At 51.0% G+C, this 15,241-nt stretch overlaps 1 protein-coding gene across 1 annotated transcript in view; it reads right to left on the minus strand.

Moving 5' to 3' along the window:
• Positions 1-7,329, minus strand: part of MICU2 (mitochondrial calcium uptake 2) — a 127,823-nt gene extending 120,494 nt beyond the window's left edge. Inside the window, exons 1-2 of the mRNA XM_053309540.1 lie at positions 7,284-7,329; positions 6,936-7,184 (exon numbers count right to left, since the gene is read on the minus strand). Of these exons, the coding sequence (XP_053165515.1) occupies positions 6,936-7,184; positions 7,284-7,310 (276 nt within the window). The 5' untranslated portion in view covers positions 7,311-7,329. The remainder of the gene's footprint in view (positions 1-6,935; positions 7,185-7,283) is intronic.
• Positions 7,330-15,241: the final 7,912 nt, after the last annotated feature.

The raw sequence follows: 15,241 nt of genomic DNA on the forward strand, positions 1-15,241 counted from the left end.
TAGAACCAGGGGTCATCCCATGTAACTGAAGGCCTAGAATTTTAGAACCAACAAAAGGAAATACTTTTTCACACAGCACATAATTAATCTATGGGATTCCCTGCCATGGGATGTGGTGATGACTACTAGCTTGGGTGGCTTTAAAAGGGTCTTGGAGAAATTCACGGAGGGCAGGTCTACCAATGGCTACTAGTCTGTTGGCTATAGGCCACCTCCAGCCTCCGAGGCAAGATTCCTCTAAATACCAGTTGTAGGGGAGCAACAACAAGAGAGATGGCATGTCCTCACCTCTTGCCTGTGAGCTTGTCAGAGGCACCAGGTGGGCCACTATGCAAAACAAGATGCTGGATTGGATGGGCCTTGGGCCTGATCTAGCAGGGCTGTTTTTATGTTGGGGGAGGGGGGAGAAAAAGAGGATCACAAATGATTAATCATTTGATTTAATGAGTTTCATAATACTATTTTTAAAACTGTGAAGAATAATGAAAGTCAGTACACTGAATTATTAGAAATTGAACATTATTATATTACATCGTATTAAATAGTAATACATTTATTAGAAATTTATTTCTGGAGGTGGGTAGCACAAATGATTAGTGAGTAGGACATTTAAAGGGTTCACAGTATCATAGGAACCTGCCATATACCGAGTCAGACCCTTGGTCCATCTAGCTCAGTATTGTCTACACAGACTGGCAGTAGCTTCTCCAAGGTTGCAGGCAGGAATCTCTCTCAGCCCTATTTTGGAGAAGCCAGGGAGGGAACTTGAAACCTTCTGCTCTTCCCAGAGTGGATCCATCCCCTGAGGGGAATATCTTACAATGCTCACACTTCTAGTCTCCCATTCATACGCAGCCAGGGTGGACCCTGCTTAGCTAAGGGGACAAGTCCTGCTTTCTATCACAAAACGCTTCACATACTTTATCTCTGTAATCCTTACAGGAATCCTGCAAGAGTCAATATTATCTCCATACTGCAAATGAGTTTGTGGGAGTGCACATATGTGAAAACCAAGAAATAGTTGTTTTCTAGTCAAATAATGGCTGAGATGAGTTTTGAATCAAGGCTCGAGTTCCATCTTTCCACCATCTTGCTCTTGGCTGTTGTGTGTGTGTGTGTGTGTGTGTGTGTGTGTCTACACGCTTGTGTTTTGATCCTGTCATGTTAGATATGAATCTACACACTACTGCAGTCCTGTTAAGCACTATAAAGTAACTGATGTTTTCCACATTTCTCTGTATCTCTACTGATGAGCAATTGAGATTTGTGTGCTTGCGTGTGTGTGTGTGTGTGTGTGTGTGTGTGTGCGCATTTTGATCCCACTGATTAGCTACAAATCTATACTTTACTAGTTATTACTAAGGCACGCGTCCAGACCTGGCTCCACCTCAGCAGCTGCCCACAATTGGCTCCACTTCTCACTACTTGTGGCTCCACTCATCACTTGCCCTGCTTAGCATCCCCCAGTCCCAGGAACCACCAGCCGCCATTGCCACACACCCACTTCCTTTTATAAGCACTAGGAAGTGCCAGTCTGTTCCAAACACAGACATGCTACACAACAGATCTCTGTCTTTTTAGCACGTTAGCAGGCCTATCCTTTGGGTGGGGCAACCAGATTGGTCGCCCCTAGCCCCGTGCTTCCCCAGGCCCCACATGCATGCTCTCCTGCCTGCCACCCCTCCCCCCCCGGCAGCCTAGCAGCAGCAGTGTATCTGCTTCCTGGAGGAGGAGTGCGGCTGGCAAGTGCCACACAGGCTACATGGGCTCATCCCCCCACCAGTAGCTGCCCATGCTTTCTAACTTGACCCTGTCCCCTGAACAGCTGCCATTCATAAGCGGCATGTGAGAGCTGGGCACAGGACTCGGAGGAACTCAGGGCACTCTCTCCTCCTGGAGGAGGATGCTGAAAGTTCAGCTGAGTCTGGGCCCGCACGTATCCTCTGAACGGCAGCTGCACTGCTGCTGCTGGGTGCTGGGCTGTAGGGGTTGGTTGGGCAGCTAGGAGAGTGCAAGTGCAGGCCCTGGAAGATCCCCCAGGACTCTGTCCCTGAAGCAGCTGCTGCTCAATGGGGGGACGGTGTGTGAGGCCAGGCCAAGACTCAGAGGAACTCTTGGGACCAGGCTACCTGTAGAGAGAGTGGTGACAAGGAAGGCAGGCACTCCCTCCCTGGCACCCCACCTCCTGCAGCCAGGAGGCCACCACTGCTTGGGTGGCACACAAGGGGGGCAGGAAGGGGTGCCCAGATGGGCTTTGCTTTGGGTGCCCCAGATCCTTGGGCCAGCCCTGGGGAAGAGCCTGATGCTACATACCATCTGCAGCTACATGTGCACTCTCCCCAACATCCACCTCCCCACAAGGCCATGCATATGCTGATTCAGCCCCAGACCCATGCCCCCCAGGGACAGCCCTGTGCTAGTATCCAGCTGCTGTGGTCTGAAGACATTTCCAGTGTTGGCCCACCCATTAAAGTGAACTATGCACCCACTCGGAGCGTAAAGCTCGCAGGGGTGGTGACAGCCTGGGTCACATGGGTCCCAGGGCTGCTTCCCCTCTCCTCCCCCCGCCCCTGCTTGCCTGCCTGCTCTCCCTCCTGGCCACAGCCAGCACTGGACAGGAGGGTGGGTGCCAAACGGGTGCCCTAACTGGCGCCTGCTCTCCTCGCCACCTCTACCCACCATTTTGCAACAGTGGCAAAGAGGGCAGGTGGGAGATGGGGAGCATCCACCTGCACGCCTGGCCACCCTCCTCACTTTCGTGGTGAGTGAAGGCAGCAGCGGCAAGGATGGCAGGTCAGTAGGCGAGTGGGCAAGTGTTCCCCTTTTCCCAACCACCCTCCTCACAGCTGCCTCCACTTCTGCTGCAAAGTGGCTGGGAGGGGAGGCAGTGAGGAGGGCAGGTATACGTCCCCCATCATGCGCCTGGCATGTTCCTGCCCACTTCCTGTTGTGGCCAGGAGAGTGCCCGGGCAGGCAAGGGGGGTGGGCAGGGCACTTCCAGATGGGCTCTGTCGGTGGTGCCCACTGCCCCAGTCCCTTGGACTGGCCCTAGAAAGGAGTCTCCTGCCCCTGACCATCTGCAGCTGCATGCACTCCCTCCCCCACAATCACCTCCCCATGAGACCCTGCACATGCTGATTCACCCCCAGTCCTGTGTACCCCTAGGACAGCTCTAAGAAGGTATCCAGTTACTATACTCAGAATTTCCAGCATTTTCAGGGCTGGACCACCCATTAAAGAAAGATAAGTGCCCACTATGGGCGCAAAGCTCACAGAGGTGGTGACAGTCTGGGTCACATTCATGGGACCCAGGATAATCACCCTCCACCCCTTTCTCCTGCCCCTTGCTTGCCTGCCTGCCCTCTCTCTTGGCGAAAGTAGGGATGGGCCTGGACCAGTCCGGAGGCCATTGAAAAGGCCTCTGGACCGGTCCGGACCTGGGTGGTTTGGTTCGGCGTGGGAGGTACCTTTAAGAGCGGCGGGAGGGTTTACTTACCCCTCCCTCCGCTTTCCTGCTCTGTTGCCGTAATGTTCAAAGTAATTGGGGCGGCAGGATACCTCCCTGCCGCCCCTTCCCCGATGTTGCTTGGAAAACTCCCAGCAGTCCTTTGCGCGCGCACACGTCACAGAGACGTGAAGCGCGCGTTCGTCTCTGTGACGTGCGCGCGCGCGCGCGCAAAGGACTGCTGGGAGGTTTTCCCAGCAACGTCGGGGAAGGGGCGGCAGGGAGGTATCCTGCCGCCCCAATTACCTTGAACATTACGGCAACAGAGCAGGAAAGCGGCGGGAGGGGTATGTAAACCCTCCCGCCGCTCTTAAAGGTACCCCCCACCCCAGTGCCGGACCACAGTTGGCGGTTCCGTGCACACCCCTAGGCAAAAGCAGGCAGTGGGCAGGACGGTGGGTGCATGGTGGACACCAGGGAGCATGTGCCTGCCCTCCACACCACCGCCCAGGCCTGTCCCTAGGGTGGCACGAGGCTGAGGGCGAATGAGCATGTGCAGGGTCTCATGGGAAGTAGTTGGGAGGGAGAGTGCATGTGGGACCCATGTAGGGGCAGCCTCCTCCCACTCGCATGTCTCCTCCAAGCTGCAGGGAGAAAGCACATAGACGCAGATGATGGTGCTCGGGAGTGTACTGAGTTCCTCCATGTGGCAGCCACTTGGGAGAAAGCACATGCAGCTGCAGATGGTTGAGTGAGGAACCTCCTCCCCAGGGCCAGCCCAAGGGTCACGAGTGCCGCAGGCAAAGTCCGTCTGAGCAACCCCCCCACCCGCTTGAGCACCCTCCTGGCCACAACAGGTGGTGGGCAAGAGGGTGGGTGCCAGGTGGGCAACGGAGAGCACACGCCTGTCCTCCTCGCTGTTGCCTCTACCTGACACTTTGCAGGGGAGGGGGAGGTGTCATTGAGGAGGATGGTTGGGCAATGGCGAACACTTTCCCGCTTGCCCGTCCTTCTTGCAGCTGCCGCCAACACTCACTGCGAGAGCAGCAGGTGGATGTGCAGCAGATGGATGTGTTGGCAGCAGGGGCAAGGAGGGTGGGTGGGCAAGCAGGTGGATAGTCTCCATCACCCTCCCACCTGCCCTCCTTGCCGCCAAAGTTGCAGGTAGAGGTGGCGGCAGGCCCATCCTTTGGGTGGGGCAACCGGGGCAGTTGCCCCCTGTCCCGTGCTTCCCCAGGCTTCGCACACCAACTGTCCCACCTGCCCCAACCACCCCCCTGCAGCCCGGGCACAGGCTGCACGCACACTCTCTCCTCCTCCCACCTGTAGCTACCCCAAGCAGCTGCCGCTCTGAGAAGGTGTGTGCAGGCCTAGCCCAGGTCTCAGAGGAACTCTGGGCCCCTTTCTCCAACTGGAGGAGGGTGCTGAAAGTTCCTATGAGTCTTGGCCCAGCCTGCACGCCTCCTCTGAGTGGCAGTCGCACTGAGGTTTGGGGCAGAAAGGGGCCCGGGGCGCAAAGTTCACAAGGGTCTGGGTCACATGGGACCTAGGGTAGCTGCCCTTCTGCCCCACCTTTGCCTGCCCACCCACTCACCATCCTGGCCACAGCAGGCAATGGGCAGGAGGATGGGTGCCGGGAGCATGTGCCTGCCCTCCTCACCACCGCCTCTACCCACCACTTTGCAGTGGCAGCAAGGCTGGATGAGTTGGCGATGGCAAGCATCCACCTGCTTGTCCACCCACCCTCCTCACCTCCGCTGCCTTCAACTCCATGCATCCCAAAGGCACAGGAGTGAGTAGGTCCGGCGCTTGCTCCCCATCACCCTCCGGACCACCTCCTGTTGTGGCTAAGAGGGTGTCCAGGCAGGGTGGATGAGGGGCGCTCAGACGGGCCTTGCTTGGGACATCCCTGACCCTTGGGCTGGACCTGGGGGAGGAGACTCCTCCTCCAACCATTTGCAGCTGCATGCGCTTTCTGCTTGCACAGAGTAGGCATGTGGCTGGGAGGAACTCTGGGTAATCTCTCCCCCCCCACCCCATCACCACCTGCATCTATGTGCTTTCTCCCTTCAGCTGGAAGATGGGTGGGTGGGCGGGCGGCTGGTCCCATGTGGGCCCCAAATCCACCTCCCCATGAGGTTCTGCACATGCTGATTTGCCCCCAGTACCACACACCCCTAGGGGCAGCCCTGAGTAAAGGTGTTGGCACTGAAAAGCCATTAATGTATTTATTTCATACATCATCCAGAGTCAGAGTTACTTCGCATGCTTTATACCTACACATTTCTCATTTTCAACTTGCCAGTGCTACACATGCTACAGACTAGTGCAGTACTGAGATTAAAGAGACTTTGTCCTTTGCTTTTTCGGTACAACCTGCTCCATGTGTCAGCAATGGATATCTCCAACGCCCCTCTCCAAAAAGCCAGGGAAGTCCAGAAGACTACAACCCTCCCCCTTTAGGAGTGTTACAAGGATTTGAAGGAAGAGCAAAAAGCTGCCAAAAGCAGCTCTAACCAGGGTTCCCTCAAGCGACCTGGGACCATGAAACAAAACTGGATCAAGGCAACTGGGCTATTCTGCTGGATAGTAAATCATCTGGCTTTTAAAAAGGGAAGAAAAAAGGCAAGATTGTGCCAATTAGTCAGCATAGACTCCTGGTGACCACAGAGCCATGTGGTTTTATTTGGTAGAATAAGTGTAAAGTGTGCTGTCAAGTCAATTTTGACTCCTGGCGCCCACAGAGTCCTGTGATTTTCTTTGGCAGCATACAGAAGGGGTTTACCGTTGCCTCCTCCCGCGCAGTCTGAGATGAGGCCTTTCAGCATCTGCCTATATTGCTGCTGCCCAGTATAGTACCAGCAGGGATTCAAACTGGCAACCTTCTGCTTGGTAGTCAAGCATTTCCCCGCTGCGCCACTTAAGGTGACTTTGGTAGAATACAGGAGTGGTTTACCATTACCTTCCTCCTGCGCAGTAAGAGATGATGCCTTTGCCGTTGTCACCAGTGTTCCCTCCAAGGCGTGCGCATGTGCGTGTGCACACACATTTTTTGATGTCCGCTCAGTTAATTGTAGATCCCGCTCAGGTTGAATCAGGGAGGTCCCGCTCTGAATGCATGTGCACGCACACTGCCTTGATACTGCCACCCAGAACAAAACTCATTTCGCACACAGATGGAAAAAATTAGAGGGAATACTGTTTGTCACTAAAGTGAGCATCCAGCAGCTTCCTATATCGCTGAGGCCCGATATAGAGGACTACAAATATATATTTACTAGGCACAGTCTGGGAAGCACACCGACGCCGGCGGGGATTCGAACTAGCAGCCTCTTGCTCCCTAGGCAAGCTGCTTCCCCGCTGCGCCACCCTGGAACTGCCCCTCAAAAGCCGAGGGACAGGTGAGGTCTTTCCAGCACACACAGACACCCCGCTTTTGCTGTCATGCCTCCAGAGCTGCTTGACATGCAGCAGCGCGTTTGCCATCTACCTGAGCAGCCAGGACGACTGTCATGACGCCGCCGGTCCCCTTCTGCCGGCTCCATCTTCTGTAACAGCCCACCGACGTGCCACCTCCCACCAGCGCGGCAGCTGCAACCCGGAGGCCCACCCCACGCTTCTGGTTCCTGGAAGGGCTGAGCACGGACACCCCGCGCCTCACAGGACTTCGGGCAAGAGCCGCCAAGGCTGTTCTCCAGGCCGCCGCCATTTTCCCGGAAACAGAAAGAGCACCGGACTCCTACAACAACACAAAGCCATAACATAGACCAGAAAGGGTAAACCCAAGTACGGTTTCAAGTTTCCGGGTTAACCTTAAACAAACTTTTTTTGGTCCTACCCAAGGTGGAGAAGACAGCCTGTCCATAAAGAATTGAGCAGTCCAGGATTTTAGCGTAGTTGTGATTGGATGGCGGCGGCGGCAGCTCGTCTGCCCAGAAACAAAGGTAGCAGCAAAGAAGAGTTCATGCTTTTGCCTAATTTGGGTCCAATTTTGCATGAAAAATGATTTTAAAAAACAAACAGAGCTTTTAAACATTTAAAAGTACTGCGTGTCTGCATGCAAGTCAGCGTAGCACAAGTCTGTGCATGTGGGATTAGGGGCTGGCCAAACAATTTAAGTAGACTGATGCTTGGTACAACTTGAGGAGTGGTTTGTATGCAGGATTTGGGCTGCATATCCAAATCAAGGCTCAGCACCTTTTAACCTGCAATATTAACAGTCCTACATTACAGGATTATTATAAATCTCTCACACACATACACACCACACGGTCCTCAAGGTTGCAGTATTCTTAAGTGGACATGCTGCTGCCCACTCACAACTACGATTCTATAATAACTGCTTTCTAAGGGCTGCTGTCAGTTCTGCCCCAGAGGTTTAAAATAGCATTAAAAGGAATGAGTAAGTTTAGTCACCAAATAATTCAATTGCTACTCTCATCTTTTCGTATATCTATGAAGCTTTCACTTGCACTTAACAATCACATGATCCTTTAGTGCTCATGCACACAGGTCTTGTTCTGCGGGGAGAATAGGTCATATGAGTTTGCGTGTGAGGGGGCAATGAGTGGGGTGGTGATGGTGAAGGTGTGAAATAATTGTCTCCTTGCCTTTTCTTTCTTTCTTTCTTTCTTTTTTTGCATTCGGACTTTGTGGTTTGTAGAAATGTTAGAAGAAGCTAAATTAGTGTTCCTGATTAATATTATTTCAAAGTAGTTTCTCTCTATCCTTTAAAACTGAATAGAATAGAATAGAATAGAATCTTATATCTATATTAATTCCTGTAGATGGACCAGGGGGATGCGTGAGGATGTGGCAAGCTCCGCCCCCGCTGCAGCTGCGACCAGTGGCGGGCCCAAAGGGGGCAACATGTGCAAGCAGGAGGTGGGGCAGAGGAGGGCAGGAGGGACTGGGGGGGCAGAAGGGGAACAGTAGACTGGGGCAGGTGTGGGGGGGCGGGAGAGCCTGAAGGTAGGGGGAGTGTACTCTTGCACAGATGTTCTGTGCGGGGTCAGCTAGTAGTCTCTATTATGGTCTTTGACCAGCCAAGGAAACAGAGAAATGTTTCAAGCAACTTACAACTACAACCTCTCTGTAGAATTACTTAGTATAATAAGTACTAAAAGTTAATACTATAATAATAAAACTATAAACTAAAATGTAATAATAGTTAAAGCAGAATGAAAATAATTATAAACCATTTAGAACTGGAGCCAGAAGCCATCCTGGAGTGTTTTCAGATGACGACTTTACCGCAATTTTACTTTGGGAGGGTAGGTGTGCGTTCATATACCGGCCCGATTTACCCCAAAATTCATGCGATATTTCAGACAGCACTAAACACAAGATTTAGGTTTTCCCCTCCGTATTGGAACCTGGCCTGATTTATGTCCAAGGTAAACATATCCTCTTTTTGCGTCAGAGTATCCATTATGCCCAGAGGCCCTTATAGGCCCTGGGTCCACCCAAATCCTCTAGTCTGTCCCAGGTGGTGTGGTCACCCATCCGAGCATGATAATGCTTTAATTTGCTGGGGAAGGGGGGGGGGGCTCCAATGTCTTTTAGGTCCAGGCTCCAAAATTATCTAGGTGCACCTCTGATTATGCCTTGAACTTGCAGTAAAGCCTTGTGGTAAACCTGCTGTCTGAAAAAACATCATGAATTGTACCTCTCAGTTTGAGGTTTTTGCCTGCAATTTGGTCTGGGGTATTTTGAACCAGGGCAGGAATGAGTTAAATGTTTCGTCTATTAATTCTACAACCTGACAGATAAAACAAATAAATGTTTATAGGAACATAGGAAAAGGGATGTGCATGGCCTCCAAACCGGTCCGGTTTAGCACGGGGGGGGGGGGGGTTGTAGCTTTAAAGGTGGGGGGGTAGTACTTAACCCCCCCCGCCGCTCTTCCCCCTCCGGCGCTGTGGTTTTTTGTAAAGTTTCTGGGGCGGCAGCGTTCCCCGCTGCCGCCCCTGCCCCCGTCGTTAGCCTGCCATTGCCGAAGTACGTAACACGCATGCGCCCGCTCCGGTGCACGTGCACACTCGCCGCCACGTGCGCGCTCCGCATACGTCACACGTCGACGTACAGTAATCCCTCGACCTACGAACTACTCGACATCCGATGTTTTCGAGTTACAAGCGACAAAAAAGACCGGAAGTAGTTGCTGGTTTAGATTCAGCTTACTCGACCTACGAATTTTTAGATGCGGTTTCCTCGACTTACGAGTGTTTCCAGACTTCCGTGGTGCGCTCTTCGACTTACGAAAATTTCAACCTCCAAACGTGCGTTCGGAATGGATTAAATACGTAAGTCGAGGGACCACTGTACTTCGGCAATGGCAGCGGGTGCGCACGTGCGCCGGAGCGGGCGCATGCGTGTTACGTATTTTGGCAATGGTAGGCTAACGACGGGGGCAGGGGCGGCAGCGGGGAACGCTGCCACCCCAGAAACTTTACAAAAAACCACAGCGCCGGAGGGGGAAGAGCGGCGGGGGGGGGGAAGTACTACCCCCCCGTCCTTAAAGCTACAACCCCCCTCCGTGCCGAGCCCCAGACCGGCTCGGATCTGGACCGGTTCGGAGGCCTCCAGCATGGCCTCCGAACCGGTTCGGGCACATCCCTACATAGGAAGCTGCCTTATATGGTTTGAATTGGTCCATTTAACTCAGTATTGTCTACACAGACTGGCAGGGGCTTCTCTAAGGTTACAGGTTTATGGCAAATTTGCTTTCAAATCAGGGCCTTGTGACTGCTAAGACAATCTGAATTTTGGTAATGTTAGTTGTTTGGCCATTTATGCCTGCCCATCTGATATCTAAAGAGGTAGATGTCTCACTAAAAGCTAAAGTCTTAGGATTTCAAATTCTACAGTAACTTTGGGGAAGACAAGCTATTATGTCAGCAAATTATTATTAATAAAATATTTATATGCTGCTTTTCAACAGCAAGGGGGAAAATCACAAAGTGGTGTATTTTAGCAAAATATTTTTTTAAATGATTTTCGGTGCAAAAAGGACTCACTCACAGATACCAGTAAAAGCCCGTGGAAGTTTTGCACACCAAACTTTAATTCAATCTCCTCTGCAATGGAGGGTGTGCATTCACATATTGGCCTAATTTACCCCAAATGTCCTGCAAGCTACCGGGGAGCACTTCACACACAACTTGGGTTTTTCATTGCACGTTAGAGTGTAGCCTGATTTATATTGGCGGGGGTGGGGATCCACTGTTTGCGTTGGGTTTTGGGGGGCAACTTTGAACTCGCAGGAAAGCCTGCTGTCTGGGAAAGGTCATGGAGAGATGCTGTGCTGTGCTGAACAGGGACTCTCATTGCACAAGTCGCAGGGCAGGGGATGCATGACCAACCCCGTGTTTACCCACATCATGGATATGTGGGGGTAGGGGACACTAATGGGAACAATTGTGGGTGGGGAGGTCCATCTCCAGTTACCGACAGCTTGTCTGGAGACGGGCCTTCTTGATTGCTGCCCCGAGATTGTGGAATGCACTCCCTGCTGAGATACGATCCTCCCCATCTCTGACTATTTAAAAAAAACATCTGAAGACCCATCTCTTCATCCAAGCTTTTTCAGCTTTTTAAATTTGTAGGTTTAAATTTTATGCTGTTTTAAATTTTTAAACTGTTTTAACCTTTTATATTTGTTTTAATTGTTTGTATGTCATTGTTAACCGCCCAGAGACAAAAGTTTGGGCGGTATATAAGTTAAATAAAAATAATAAATAAATAAATAAATAATCCGATAGGGGAACAATTACAATGAATAGGGACAGTAACATAGTATCTTTAAAAGCGTAGTTACACAACCATTTTTTTCTGCCAAGAAAAAGGGAGGAGATAGTAATTCACAAGGCAAAATCCATAGAGACCCCCAACACATGCTACAAAGTTTGATCCCTATTTCAAGCCAGATACATCAAAATCATGTGACAAGATCCATTCCATTACAACCCAACAGCCTGTTAAAAAAAAAAAAAAGAAAAAAGCAAAGTTCCATTGTTCCATCCTAGCAGCAAACTATTAACACATAAAGCCCACCTGCCTCAACACAACATAAAACATTGCACTTGCATGAAATAGCACCTGACATTTTGTTGCCTGTTTGCACAGCTTGGAGAGATCCTTCCGCAACTGTTTACAGTCTACTTGGGATTTCATCATCCTCAATCATTTAATATCACCCACAAATGTAGCTGACTCACTGCTTACCCTTGACTCCATCTCACTGAAGTTAAAAAGCAAACATCCCAATTAAAATCCTTGGAGGCCCCCACTATTTACCTTCTTGCTTCTTCCATTACAAATGTCCATGCTATCCACTGCCTGTTTTTTAACCAGTTATCAATCCTGAAAGGGCTGTTTCTCTTATCCACCTCTAGGGTTGCCACCTTAAAAATACCCACAGAACTAGCCCTGCTCCTTAGCCTTTAACAACAGTTCAACAAACTTTTCTTGACATAGAGATTAGTGATTCACCTGCTTTATTTCCATCTGCCAGGTTGCTGTTAAAGGCACAGAAATGGGGCCTTTGTTTACTATCATTGACCAAGCTGGAACTGAAATGTCTCAAAACAGAACTTTGAAAAAGGATTTCAGGGTTCTTCCAAGGTGGAGAATCCAAGGGAAAGAGTTGTAGAATGCAAGGACAAGGCAGTGAAGTGGAATCAGGAATATTAATAGTTTAATGAAATAGATAGTACTAGCTGGGCCAGGTACAGGACAACTGCACCTTTAGTTTGCCACAGCCATTTTCTCACCCCCCCTCCGCCCGCCACTACTGCCCCACGCCAGTGTTTATTTTCTTGGCCGGCCCACCACCCAGCCACCCACCCTCCCTCCCTCTGGTCGCCTCTGCCAGCCAGCTGGCCGGCCAGCCATCTCCCACCAGCAGCCACCTCCTCCTGCCCGCCAGCTGCCTAGCTGCTCCCTCTCGCCGGCTGGCCTCCTGCCAGCTGGCCCGCCACCTCCTCTGGCCCACCACCGGCCACCATCACTGTCCCCCACCCGTCCCCGTTGCTCTCTGGGCAGCTGTTTGTGAACTCTTGCAAGAGCTGCCATACTTGGGATTAGTGATGGGTATGCCATAGAGAAATATATATACAGAAGATGTGCAGAGAGGCAAGCGCAGGCTGCTTTTTGTGCTCCTGCTGTTGGCTGTTTGTTAGCCCCACCTTTACTCCAGGACTGGGATATAAGTAACTAAAGCCCCATTCAAAATCTGGCCTGGATCAAGGAATGGATTAACCAAAACAAGGAACAAGGAACACACAAAATTCAAAGAGAAATTTAAGGGTAACTCCCAAGAAGAAATATCTCAGAATTTTTTCAGGTGGTTTCTCCACACCTTATGGAAAAGAGGTGAGGCAAATGATAAGATGAACTACTCTGACATCCTCCCACAGTGGGCATGAGAAACTGGTATGACGATGGATGTCAGTACTGCCCTTGTCTCTTTCCAGAATGGTGGCAACCACCCCTCATTTCTCATATCTTCCTCTCTTGCTCAGGGCTTTCGCTGACAGACTAAACCACTTACAATTAATATTTATATAGCATGTTTTCTAGTGGAACACTTTCTGTAATGTATTTTCACATTTCTGCTTGTATAATTATATCTGTGTATTCACAGGCAGATTTTCACCAAATAAAGATTGCCCACCTAATGGTGCAGCGGGGAAATGACTTGATTAGCAAGCCAGAGGTTGCTGGTTTGAATCCCCTCTGGTATGTTTCCGCAACTATGGGAAACACCTTTATTGGGCAGCAGTGATATAGGAAATATGCTGAAAGGCATCATCTCATACTGCGCAGGAGATGGCAATGGTAAACCCTTCCTGATTCTACCAAAAGACAACCACAGGGCTCTGTGGTTGCCAGGAGTCGACACCGACTCAACAGCACACTTTACCATTAAATAATGTGTAGAACCTCTCATTGGAATCCACAACACAGAAATTCCGGGTTCACGCAATTGATTTCATAGGGCGCAGCAATCCTGGTTAACTCTTTAACCAGGATCTTCATGAGTGCATGGACACAGCCTTTGCTACATTATCATTTGTTCAGTTTTACATAAGAAAGTAAGAACAGCCCCGCTGGATCAGGCTGAAGGCCCATCTAGTCCAGCATCCTGTTTCGCACAGTGGCCCACCACATTTAATAGATGTATATTGTTTTCAGCTGTCATTTAGCAATGGTGTTTTTAATTTTTTAATGGCCTAATTAAGATTTTCAATTAGATTTTATTATTTTAGTGTGATCTTATGGATGTTATTGTATTAATTTTTGTAAACCGTCTTGGGATGATTTTTATGAGAGGTGGTATATAAATGGAATAATACATAACTAGCTGACCCTGCACAGAGCATCTGTGCAGTTGTGCACTGAGCCTGTGGCATCTCCCCGCAGCTCGCTCACTCCCTCTCCCCCCTGGCACCTCGCTCGCTCTCTCCCTCTCCTCCCTGGCACCTCGCTCGCTCTCTCCCTCTCCCCCCTGGCACCTCGCTCGCTCGCTCCCTCTCCTCCCTCGCAGCTCGCTTGCTCGCTCGCTCCCTCTCCCCCCGCAGCTCGCTCTCTCTCTCTCCCCGCAGCTCGCTCGCTCGCTCTCTCCCCCCACACCTCGCTCGCTCTCTCCCCCCGCACCTCGCTCGCTCACTCTCTCCCCCTGCAGCTCTCTCTCCCCGCAGCTCTTCCCATTGGGTGGGCCAGGGCCAGGCCATCCCACCGCTGCCTCCCACCTTCTCCTCCTGGCTGGTAGGGCTTTGCCTGCCGTCTGCCCAACTCCTCGCTGTCTCCATTATTTCTCCCCGCCACCACCTCCTCTTCCTGGCTGGCGGGGCTTCGCCCGTCATCCACTCACCTCTTCTGGCTGGAGGGGCTTTGCCTGCCAGCCCTCCACCTCTGCATCCTGACTGCCGCCATTATTTCTCCCCGCTTCAATGATGGAACTCTTGCATGCTCTAGAGCATCTGCGCGTTAGCACTTGATTGCTCCCCTCACCTCAGAGATCTCCCCACCCTCACCTGAGCTGCACTCCTGCTCCTCCTCCATCCCATTGCTTCCATCCCCCTCACCCTTCTTGGTCGTGCCCATCCCTTGCCCTTCCTTCTGTCTCTCTTCCCACTCCTTTCTTTTTCTCTTTCTCTTTCCTCCACTCACTCTTCCCCATTCTTTCTTCCACCTCCCTTGATGTGTTCTCCCTCTCTTCCTCCCTCCTTGAGTTAACAGATTTAATTCACACAACGGCATCCTTCTTTTCCTGAAGGGGCTCCTTCCTCCCTCATGACCCGTCTTTTTGCAGACCCCTGCCTGCTATCCTTATATATATATAGATTTCTCTCCTCTACAATCAAGAACATCTTCCGACCAGTAACAGTTGCATTCCAACTGACCTTAACCATCACAGGCTGCTCCTCCTTATCTGCATAGGGAATCCCCACTGCTTAATCACCAGAGTGTCACAGGCTCCTCCTCCCCTTCTGCATATGGAATCCCCACTGCCCAATCACCATAGTACTTCTGCTCTCACGGGCTCCTTCTCCCTATCTGCATATGGAATCCCCACTGCCCAATCAGGTGCTTCTGCTTGAAAACTCTGTCAGCCAATCGCCTCCTTTCTACCACATCCCCACGCATGGCCCGTCTTGGAGAATTAATAATATAGATATGGATTTAGGAACAAGTGTTTGCCAGGATATTGTGTTCCATCCACATTTAGGTTTCTTAGGGATAATTTAATGTGTGATGTTGCAGCTCCACAGAGGCATATTTGGAAAGACA

The sequence above is a fragment of the Hemicordylus capensis genome, chromosome 3, assembly GCF_027244095.1.
Source record: "Hemicordylus capensis ecotype Gifberg chromosome 3, rHemCap1.1.pri, whole genome shotgun sequence".
Lineage (NCBI taxonomy): Eukaryota > Metazoa > Chordata > Lepidosauria > Squamata > Cordylidae > Hemicordylus > Hemicordylus capensis.